Consider the following 11,797-nt stretch of genomic DNA (forward strand, 5'->3'; position numbering starts at 1 on the left):
TTTGTTTTCTTATTTATTTATCTTGTGTTTGTGTGTGTGGCCAGCTCAGCCCACCAGGGGGCAGGGCTGGCTGGCATGTGGTGCTGGGGGATTGAACCGAGGTCCCTGGGCTTTGCTTAGCTTAGCTTGTTCTAAGTAGGTGCTTTAGACCACTGAGCCATCTCACCAGCCCTGTGTATGATTATTTTAGACAATGAGATATTAAAGCTTTTATCTATTAACACTGTAAATTCTAATTTGTCCACTTCCTTATTTTTAGATCATGGTTTTATTTTTATCTGTTCTAGAGTATCCATAAATTGATTTTATATATACATTCAACTTCATACCTCTTAGGAGTATTGTATTGCCTTTTTCAGGGTTAGTAAGTTTGGGTTTAATTACAGGTTACAGACCGCCACATGTGGAGATCAGCCTTAGAAAGTGGGCGATATGAGCTGTTAAGTGAAGAAAACAAGGAAAATGGAATAATTAAAACTGTGAATGAAGATATAGAAGAGATGGAAATTGATGAACAATCAAGGATCTTTGTGAAAGACAGGTACAAAGTAGATTTTTCTAAAGTGACCATTAACTTTCCTGCCATGTTGAGGGTTCTAGTAAATGTGTGGGGATGTGTGTCTTTCAGAAATTTAACATTTCTAAACAGTGATCATTTTCTAAACTTTGGGATCTTTGTTACTCCACTTTGTACTAATGCTGCCAAAAGACAACTCTACTAGAGTGATTTTTTTTTTTCTAAGTGATTTTGGGTAATATGAACTCTTAAGGCATTAGAAGGGAATGGTGGAAAGACAGAAGCCAAGCTAACAACTGCAGAGCAAGCCGGGGCTGTATTAGCAGGTCAGTGCCCCGTGCAGGTGTGGTTCACTGGAGGGCTACTGTGCTGGAACAGGTCCTCCTGCCTCCAAGGCTGAGCCCCGAAGCTGGGGAAGACATGACAATGCAAGGTCAGGCACGTACAGAGTCTTTCAGTGAATGAGTTTATACTGTGAAAAAATCATTTTAGCTGCACTGTGGAGATTTCTTGGAGAAGGAGTAGGGCTGGAGGCTAATGAATGGGAGAGTTAAGCTGCCTAAGATACACAGGCTTGGAGGTGTGTCATCAGCTGTCAAACCTTTCACAAAGCTTTCCTTCTACCTGAGTCTCCCTTCCCTGCTAGCATATAACAGCTCCTTGAGATATAGAAAGTCTTTTACACGAGGGTAAATAAACATAGGTTTGTACCCAGGTTGGCCTCAAACTCACAGTGATTTTCCTGCCTCAGCCTCCTGAGTACTGGGATTACAAGCATGGGCCACCACTCCTGGCTCAAGGGGTGTAACTATTGAAATATAAATGCCTTTTGATAGTTAACAGGGAGGACTTCAATCAAAATTCATTTAAATTTTATATTTCTTATAAAAGTGATAAAATTACTATCTAAATTAAATATTAATTTGAGCAAGTTATTGTTCTAGAAAAGCCACAGGTTTTTAGATAACATTATTGTTATATGTTATGCATATAGATATATAAATTTTAATGACATTGAATATTATAATTTATGTTATGTATAGTTTTGTATTATATAAAAATATATATCATGGAAAAAAAATAAATAAACATAGGTTCAAGTTTCACTGTAGTGTTTTTAAGTGCCATGAACTCTTCATTTTTTCATGTAGACTTTTGGGGATTAAAACAGAAACTCCAAGCTCTGTCTCAACTAATGCAAGTACACCGCAGTCGGTGAGCAACGTCGTTCATTATCTGGCAACCGCACTCTTTCAGATAGAACAGGGGATTGAGCGGCGTTTTCTCAAAGCTCCACTTGGTAAGAGCCTGTAATTGACTTTGAAATTGAACTTCATTAGCTGACATGAAATTGTGACTAATATGAAAACTTTAGATTGTTTTGGTGTGTGTGTCCCCCCTGGGGAATCATATGCAGGACCTTGTACTTGCCAGGCAGGTGCTTGTGCTTCTGAGCTATCACTCTGGCCCCTAGATTGTTTTCATTTTAAAGGATAAATTCTTTCAGGTGGGATTTAGTTTTTAAATAATGCCTAAATACTATTTTTATAAATCATTCATTTCACTGAATTTTTTAACTGTTTAGTCTCATCTTTTGTGAAGCATTTTATCCAAAGAATGATGACTAAGCTAAGTATAATGGCCCTTGCCTGTAATTCTAGCACCCTGGGTGGCTGTGGCAGAGAGATACAAGTCCACAGAAGTAGAAAGTGTCAAGAAGTAGCACAGATAAGGAAAACATTTCATAATTTACAATTAGTTTTTATTTTTGAGATGAGGTTTTACTATGTAGTCCAGGCTGGCCTTGAACTTACTGTGTAGCCCAGGCTGGCCTCAAACTCATTGTGATCCTCCTGCCTCAGCCATCCAAGTACTGGGCTTACAGGCATGTGCCACCACACCCAGCCATAATTTATAATTAGAATGATAAAAATAATGTCTTAGTTTTTTAAAAGCAATTTAGGGACATGTGTAGGAAAATACAAGTCTCAAGTTCTGAAAGTTTTGATATCATGACTTCTGTGTCAAAGTCTGGATTTCTTTGGGATTAGGGAAATTTTTTGTGTTTTGAGAATTTTTTGTCTTTATGTAGCCCAGGCTGGCCTCAAACCCACAATCCTCCTACTATGTTATTGGTTTTGTTTTAGATGTTGAATTTATAATGCATCATGTCAAAATAGTTTGTATCTCAGTGATAGGGTAATGATGTAGTTCAATGACAAAGTGCTTGCCTAGCATGTATGAAGCCCTAGGTTCATCCCCACCAGTACTGCCCATCCCCCAAATAAAACTACCTGGTTGACCAAAACCCATAGTGTTTTACTACCTTTATTCACACTGACTGCCAAAGTTACAAATATTTTTCATCATTTATTCTTTCTTCTACTCTCATTCCTTATTTCTTGCCATTACCAATAAAAAGGTTCTCTGATTTATCTGGAAGGATTTCTTATGATCTTCCAACTAGCAATTTCCTTGGTGGCCCCACTGAGGCCTGAACTTTTGTGAAGCATTATGCAAAAATCCAAATAAAACAGTAGCAACAAATTAAATACAATAGATTATATATTCCAGACTGGATTAGAAAGGTAATATTCAGCTACCACCTACAAAAGGCACACCTTGGAGTGTAGCTCAGTGGTAGAGCACTTAGCATGTGTGAAGCTTTGTGTTCAAAAAGGACACACCTACAACAAAAGGCTATAGAAAGATAAAAGTAGAAAAATACTAAATATCTTTGAATTTAATGTCCATTTCACACCAGCCATGGTGGGTGCATGGCTTTAATCCCAGCACTTGGTAGGCTTAGGCAGGAGGATTGCCATGCATTTAAGGCCATGCTGGAGTATATAGTGAGATCAAGACCAGCCTGAATTATAGGGTGAGACCCTGTCTCAAAAAACAAAAAATTCCACTTCACTATCTTTCTCTTTAGCTTTGAAGATCCATTTGACCCATCCATTGAGTTTTGTCTTCTCTCATTGAATTATTAACTACTTTTAGAAATTCTCATTGTTTTTTGGTTTTTCTGGGGAGTTTTTTTCTGCTTTTTTATTTTCAGATAGAGTCTTGCTGTGTAGTCCAGGGTCACCTCAAACCTGTAATCCTCCTAAGCCTCTTAGGTGCTGGGATTACAGTTATGTACTATGACACCTGGCTTTTTTTTTTTTTAACCTATCCTGGAGATCAAACTCAAGGCCTCATGCATACTAGGCAAGCACTCTACCACTGACCTACACCCATACTCTCTGATTTTTGTTTGATTTGGTACTTGCAATCAAATTCTAGACCTCACACTTACCAGGCAGGCACTGCACTTCTGAGCTATATCCCTGGCCCTCTTGATTTCTTTTTTAAACCTACATTATTTATATATTTAAATTCTTCTTAAAATGTGAAGCAGTTATTCCCTTTTCTATATCTGGTTCCAGTATCTGAAGCCCTGTGAGCCTGAGTCTGCTGGCTCTCGCGGTTCTGTTTGCACAAGTACCTTGTTTACTGTAGTGGAGGCTGGGATCAAGTGCAGGGCCCCACATGTCCTGGGCAAGGCCCTGTCTGGGTCTAGTTAAGTCTCATTCCTCAGAATTTGATCTGTGGAAATGTTTTCAGAGTAAATTTACAAAGATATGTATTGGTTTCTGACATTTACATGAGCACTTCAACTGAAGCTTGGACCATTTTAAAATCTTAGCCTGTTTCTTTCAGGTTTTTAAACCTGTTCAGACCTTTGTTGTAGTTTCAGATTCTCAGGGTAGGTTTAAATTCTCCTTTCTACCCAATATGAAGCCCAGATGAGTACATTTATTTTCCTTGTATGTGTGGTACTGTTTTCCACCTGACTTCTGGAAGGGTTCTCTTTTAGCACCCTTATTTTTTAGAGTGACTCGCTACCTTGGATGGACACATGGTCCCAAGTCCTGTTTAAGTCACCTCATGGTTGAATGAGAGCTGAAGGCCCACTAGTGTTTGGAAGATGTACTGCTTTATAGTTGCAGCTCGTGAACATTTTCAGCTTCTCTATACTAAAATTTGAAGATAGGGGCCATAAAAAAAACTTGTTTCATAGCTCCTAAAGTGCTGCACATAGGGAGAACAGTATAGTGCAGGAACAATGACGTAATAATTGTATTTACTAGCCAGGCTTGATGAAAACTCCTGTAATGCCAGCACTTAGGGAGGCAAAGGCAGAAGAACTGAAGGTAGAAGCCCAGCTTAAGCAACTTAGCAAGTACCATCACCAAAATATAAAGGCATTTACTCTATGACAGGCACTTTACATGCATCATATGTGTCATCTCATCTGATATATCCAGCTGTGCTCAGAGGTGCAGATACTGTATTCCTGCTGAGGAACCTTATACACAGAAATGAGTAGCTTCCTAGGCTCAGAAGCGAGAACCAGTACTCAACTCGGATCAAAGTAGACAGACCTCAGAGCCTGCATTCTCTTAATTTGGGCTATTGTCCAATAGGCTTTATTTGAAAAGAGTAGAATGAAATAAGGTATTGCTGAGCCAGACTATATATGGAGTCTTACATACCTTGCAGAATTTTAACATGATGTAGTTAGGTTTCCATAATTAGGAATAATGTTTAAGGTGCTGGTGGTCCAAGTCAGTAATTCCAGCACTCAGGAGTCTGAGGCAAGAAAAGAAACCAAAAAACAAACAAACAAACAAAAAAACCAAGAGGTAGAGACTAGTCTGGGCTACGTAGTCAGATCCTCTCTCAGACAACACCCCCCCAAAAAAAAACCCAGAAACTGCTAAAGGAAAATTAAGGCAGGATCTGTGTTGAGTAAATGGAAATCACATACCAGTATTGAATGGGGGCCTGATTATAGATTGATAATATATAGCATATATTCAGATGACTTAATTTTTTCTAAAGCAATACTGATAATTGACAGAAGGCTTTGAATGTTTCAAAATAAATATTGGTGCTAAAACTTCTTATTGGGAACATTAATGTTTTATTTCAGTTTTTGAATCTTTTCTTAGAGATTGAAGACAGTTTGTATTAATACATAACTGATAAATTTAATACTGTTACCAAGATAGGATTCAGACATCATAAGATTTACTTCATAGTATCCTATACAGTGGTTTCTAGTATAGTCACTGTTTCAGCAAAGGCCACTGTCTAATTATGGAACATTTTCATCAACCCAAAAGAAACCTTATACATATATGCTTCATATTTAAGTTAGAGAGCAGTCCATCTTTTATCTGAAAAAGAAGTAACATACTTGAATAGAACTTACTTGTGATCATATTTAGCCAGCTTTTAAAATTAGATCAAGGTTTACTGCGAAGACTAGATTGAGAACACATTGCAAAAGTTTTTTCTTTTAACAATCGAAATCCCCAAGCATTTGATTCATATGTTTAAGTAATGCCTTGTGTCATAAACAAGATGTGCATTTTCTTTAACATTAGATTTTTTGGTTTTAATATCATGCATGGTCTTTTTGTTAAGTATGAGAAGAAATATAAAGTATTATAAGCTGTTTAAGTTGCCAAGAAAATAGTTCTAGGAGATGGCTATGTTTGCCTAGAAAACTTTGACCACTTTCTCCTTTCATTGAAGATGCCAGTGACAGTGGGCGTTCTTATAAAACAGTCCTGGATCGCTGGAGAGAGTCTCTGCTTTCCTCTGCTAGCCTGTCCCAAGTCTTCCTGCACTTATCCACCCTGGATCGCAGTGTGGTATGGTCTAAGTCTATACTGAATGCTCGTTGCAAGATGTGCCGTAAGAAGGGGGATGCTGAAAATATGGTACTCTGCTATGGCTGCGATAGGGGTCACCATACCTATTGTGTTCGACCAAAGCTCAAGGTATTTTTTTTTTTCTCCTACTTCTCAAATGAGAACTCAGGCACTGAGATCTTAAGCATTGGATGATTAATGATCACTTATGTGATTTGTTCAGACTGTGCCTGAGGGAAATTGGTTTTGTCCTGAATGTCGACCAAAGCAACGTTCTAGAAGACTCTCTTCTAGACAAAGACCATCCTTGGAAAGTGATGAAGAAATGGAAGAGAGTCCGGAGGGTGAGGAGGATGTCATCGATGATGATGACGAAGAGTATCAAAGTGAGGAGGAAGAATATGAGATAGAACAAGATGAAGATGACTCTCAAGAAGAGGAAGAACTCAGGTAAATCTTCATGTTCAGTTAAATGTCTGCCAGTCTTAATTAGACAATCTTTTGACTAGTCATACGGAAGTTATACATTCTTACATTTTTTAAACTATGTGTAATGAACTTGCCCTTGATTTTTATACATTATAAACATTCCCAAGTGGTATTATTTATCTTGGGAGCCCACAGAGAGAGAGAACTGTATAGGCCAGGAAGTACATGGGATTTTTGTGCCCCCTACCCAGGGCCACCCAGAAAGAACTTCCATAGTAACACATAACCAAGTATTCTGCAACTTAGCAAGCTGTTGCTTTGACAAAATGCCAGGCATAAATCAGTTTTACAGAAGACAGGTGTATTTTGGCTCATGGTTTCAGAGGTTTCTGTCCATGATGGGCTGGCTCCATTGTTTCTGGGCCTGAGGTGAGGCAGACAAGCACTGCTTATCTTTGCCTCCTGGTGGCTGGGAAGCACAATGAGAGAGCTAGAGACCATGTGCTGTTAAGATTCTTGCTTTTGCTTTTGTCCATCTGGGTGGGCCCCTACCAGATTAGATGGTGCCACCTTTATGCAGGCTGAGTCTCCTTGGGACAGTCACCTGATACTCCTGAAACATGCTTTACTAAGTTCCTAGGTGTTTCTCAAGCTAGTCAGCTTGACAATCAAGAATAATCATCATACCTTGTTACCTGGCCTGCTAAATGAGTATAGAACCTGGATATTCCTGCCCTGGAAGTCCTGGGGAATTCTCACCATATTTGACCCTTTGTTTCTGGCCTGAAATGGAAGGGTAGTAGTTCTACCAGCGGTTTTCTGTCAGCAAGCCTGGTCATTGCCAGAGCTGGGGAAGTGCTTTTATTTTTATTTTTTATTTTTGGAAACAAGATCTTGCTATAGTTAAGGCTGGCCTTGAACTCACTACATAGCCCAGTGTGGCCTCAAACTCACGACAAACGCCCCTGCCTCAGCCTCCTGGGTGCTGGGATTACAGGCATGAACCACCACGTCCAGCTCTGAAGAAGTGCTTCTTTCTTTTCTTTCTCACTCCTTTTCTTTTTCAAACATGTAAATCCCAGTTAAGGAATCACCTTTTTAATTACAGGGATTAAAATATTACATACAGCATTACAGTTAACAATCAGAACCAGAATTGGGCAAAGAGGTTCTTGGCGTGGTATTCAGGAACCACAAAATGAAGACCTAATTCAATATCAGCCATTGGCTGGTGCCATCTATCTCTAATATTACTGGTAATGAAAAGTAGTAGACTCCTGAAGCAAAAGGAGACAAAACAATTGTACTTTAAGATTACTTCATCACTCTCTTAAGTTTTTTAAGACTATTGGCTAGGTCTGTTGATTTTCCTGAGGCTCTTATTACAACTAATCATAATTCAGGACTACATTTTCATGATATCCTGGAATCAAAAATATATTCATCATTGTTCTGTACAATAAATGTGTTTTCTAATGATATTTGTAGCCCACCAAAAAGGGGAAGACCACAAGTCAGATTGCCAATTAAGACAAGAAGGAGACTGAGCTCTTCTTTCTCACGTCATAGCCAACGACAAGATCTTAGAAGATACCCTTCAAGGAGTCAGCAGAGTACACCCAAAACAGCTGTTTCTTCTAGAACTATTGGTAGAAACCTAAGAAAGATAAGATCTGCTCCCACTGCAGAAACTAAATCTTCAAGATTTGTTGGTCGTTCTACTCGCCACAGTCATGGTGCAGAGCAAGCCAATATATTTGTGGAACTTCTTAGTCCTCACAGAAAACGCAGAGGCAGAAGAGGGGCCAGTAATACACCAGAAAACAGTCCCAGCTTCCCTAACATCAGAGTTATCCCCAGAAAGTCAAGTGAAGAGTCAAGATCTTTAAATGTTGCTTCAAGATTTTGTCTCCAGAGTAGTGAATCCAAGAGAAGAGGCAGGAAAAGACAATCTATGGGTATGAAATTTTAAACTCTTTCTTTAAAAAACTGAATAATCTGAAACTATTGAATGCTGACGTATCTTGCATCATTTTTAAGGGCTGTCACTAAGGTACATAAAGTTATTAGAGAACAGCCTGACCTCCAGCATACCACTGATTGAAAGGGCAGCTATTTTGACATAAAGGTAAACTGTGTAGTTAGTCTATTAGTACATCGGGGTAATGAAATACCCTTGCAAATCATGTTCAGTTTCTAATGGAAGTATTTTCCAAATATTTGAAGTTTCACTGTAACACAGTTCAGTGCCTCCCATCTTTTCTTCCCTCCAGTATGTGTGCTCATCACCCAGATGAGCCCTGTGAAGATACTGATGTGGTGCCCATCAAAGTACTGGCTGCTTTAACAGCGTTGAAGGCAATACAATTTTTAAGGGCTGGACACCAGCTGTCTTTTGAATTGTGGTTTTTGTTTATGATGATATCTACACAATCTCTTTATTTACCCAGTTCTTGGTTTTCTGTGAGGTTTTGGTGCTTGCGATTACACCCAAGGCCTCAGGCATGCTAAACGTTCTATTACTGAACTACAAGCCCACTCTCCTTTAGTTATTCTTCATTCCTTCTATCCTACCCCATTTTTAAGTGATAGTAAAACTTTGATACTTCCAGGTGTGGTGGCACACACCTATAGTCCTAGTACTCAGGAACCTGAGGTAGGAGGATCTACAGGAGTTCGAGGCCAGCCTTGACTACATAGTAAACTCAAGGCCAGACTGAACTACCTAGAAAAATTCTGTCTCAAAAAAACACAAGATGAAAACCTTTGATATTTAAAAATGTAAAATGTAAAAACAAAAAAACTATTTTTCAAAAGAATTGTGGATAGGTTGTACTGTAGTATTCATACATGACAAGGAATTCAGTGGTATAAAAATGACATATAACCTTTTTATGCAGCAACCAGATGGTGAAGTTTTGATTTTGGTTTTTTGGTTTAAGCTTTTTTTTTTTTTTTTTTTTTTAATACAGAAACCAGGGACTGAACCCAGGCCCTTGCGCTTGCCAGGGAAGCACTTATTCCACTGAACATCTCCCTGGCCCCTTATTTGTTGGGGAGGGTGATTTTTGTTTGTTTGTTTGTTTAGGCTTTTGACACTTTTGAGAAACCCAGGGGCTTTGTACTGGGCTGCGTCCCCTTTTTTTTCTTTTCATTTTGAGAGAATTACTCAAGCTGGGTTCAAATTTGGCATTAACCTGCCTCAGCTTCCAGAGTGCTACGATTACAGGTGTGCGCTAACCATACTCAGCTAGATTATCAAGTTTTCTAGGGGAAATACTAAGTAATTTTGTACCAGTAAAATCAAATTTAGGTTTTCCTATACCGTTGTCAATCTTAAACTCCTATTTTTTAAAATAATACACTCGAATATTTTTTTTAAAAAACTCTGAGGAACAAAACATTTTTGTTATTGATTTGTGGGACTACTAAAGGTAGTCTAAACACAGGTAATGAAAAAGTGTGTGGTGTGTGGCCTACAAGGTGAGAATTTAAACACCTCAATTGCTAAGAGTACATGCATGATATCACCCTTTTTGTAAGAAGGGTCTCACTATGTAGTTCAGGCTGAGCTTGAGAGCTTGCTTTGTAGTCCAGGTTGGCCTCAAATTTGAAATGATCTTCCTGCATCAGGTTCCCAAGCGGTGAAATTACACCACCATACCCAACACATACCGATTACACAAACTTTAGGTTTCATTAAGGTAAGAAAAATTTTCATATATCGAAATGAAAATTTTTTTAAGAATAATCATTTTGCCAGGCATGGTTATGCTCCCTTGTAATGCCAGCACTCAAAAGGCTGAGACAAGAGAATCACCACTAGTTTGAGGCCAGGCTGGGGTACACAGTGTGTTCGATGCCAGCCTGGCCTGCATAGAAAGATGCTGTCTAAAACAAAAAGAATCTTTTACTTTATCACCAGTTGCTTTTCTGCTGTGCTGGACATTTTATGTGGAAGCCTGGTTTCTAGATCTTAAGTGATTAGTTTAAGAATACACTGTAAGAAATACTAAACAATTCCTTTGCTTCATTTATTTATTTATTTTGGTATAGGGTCTCACTACGCAGCTTAGACTCATAGTGTTCTCCCGTCTTAGCCTCCCCAGTGCTGGGATTACAGGCATCCACCACCATGCCTGGTTTCAGTGGCCAGCATGGTGCACCTGGGGTCCTGAGAATGGCATTCCACCTGGTACCAGGGATTGAACCTGGTCCTTGTGCCTTCCAGGCAGGCACTCAGACCACCGAGCTGTCTCTCCAGCCCTGAAAATATTTTTTAAGGGCCAGCCAATAGCTCAGTGGACAAAAGTGCCTGCTTAGGCAGAGCGCAGCAAGTGTGCTGTGCTGGTCCCTCCCCTGGGGCACACTGAGACAGCATTGAGACGGGGTGTGGTGCTGTGTGCCTGTAATCCCAGTGCTTGGGAGGCAGAAAACAGGAGAATCATTACAGGTCCTATCTGTGTAGTGAGACCCTATAGATCCTGTACTAAATACATAAAAAAAAAAAAATAACAAAAAGGAAATACAAATAGTTGGTCTAGGTTTTCAAATTTCCCAGAAGTAACTTAGTTATCTCAGTTTAGAGCATATCTATTTGTGTTTGAATTTAGCTTGTATTTACATGCCCACTGTAGCTTGTGTGACCAGTGTTTTGTTTTGATTCTGCCTAAACCGTCTCTATTAATCCAGAGTCATCTCCAGTGCCATTGAATCGAAGAAGCTCTGGCCGACAGGGAGGAGTTCATGAATTGTCTGCTTTTGAACAACTTGTTGTGGAATTGGTCCGACATGATGACAGCTGGCCTTTTTTGAAACTAGTCTCTAAAATCCAGGTAATAACATAACTGGACCTTATAAAATGTGTTCATATATATTATCTGATTTGTCCTCCTGGCAGCTGTGAAGCTGTCAAAACACCTGTGGGATTTTTTTTTTAATGTATTTAGTACAGGGTGTTCAGGGTCTCACTACACAGATGGGAATTATAGTGATTCTCCTGTTTTTCAGCCTCCCAAGTACTGGGATTACAGGCATGTGCCACCATGCCCAGTCTCAATCGCCATCTCAGTGTGCCCCAGTGGTGGGGCCAGCACAGCACACCTGGGATCAAACCCCAGTCCCTGCATCTGCCTAAGCAGGC

General features: G+C 39.4%; 1 protein-coding gene across 1 annotated transcript in view; it reads left to right on the forward strand.

Annotated features, from left to right (window-relative positions):
• The window catches only part of Baz1a (bromodomain adjacent to zinc finger domain 1A), a 95,874-nt gene that overhangs the window by 75,987 nt on the left and 8,090 nt on the right, over nucleotides 1-11,797 (forward strand). Inside the window, exons 18-23 of the mRNA XM_023721833.1 lie at nucleotides 387-541; nucleotides 1,669-1,817; nucleotides 6,107-6,354; nucleotides 6,449-6,675; nucleotides 8,143-8,612; nucleotides 11,347-11,489. Coding sequence (XP_023577601.1) covers nucleotides 387-541; nucleotides 1,669-1,817; nucleotides 6,107-6,354; nucleotides 6,449-6,675; nucleotides 8,143-8,612; nucleotides 11,347-11,489 — 1,392 coding nt within the window. The remainder of the gene's footprint in view (nucleotides 1-386; nucleotides 542-1,668; nucleotides 1,818-6,106; nucleotides 6,355-6,448; nucleotides 6,676-8,142; nucleotides 8,613-11,346; nucleotides 11,490-11,797) is intronic.

This window comes from Octodon degus, unplaced genomic scaffold (assembly GCF_000260255.1).
Source record: "Octodon degus isolate 3935 unplaced genomic scaffold, OctDeg1.0 scaffold00086, whole genome shotgun sequence".
NCBI lineage: Eukaryota > Metazoa > Chordata > Mammalia > Rodentia > Octodontidae > Octodon > Octodon degus.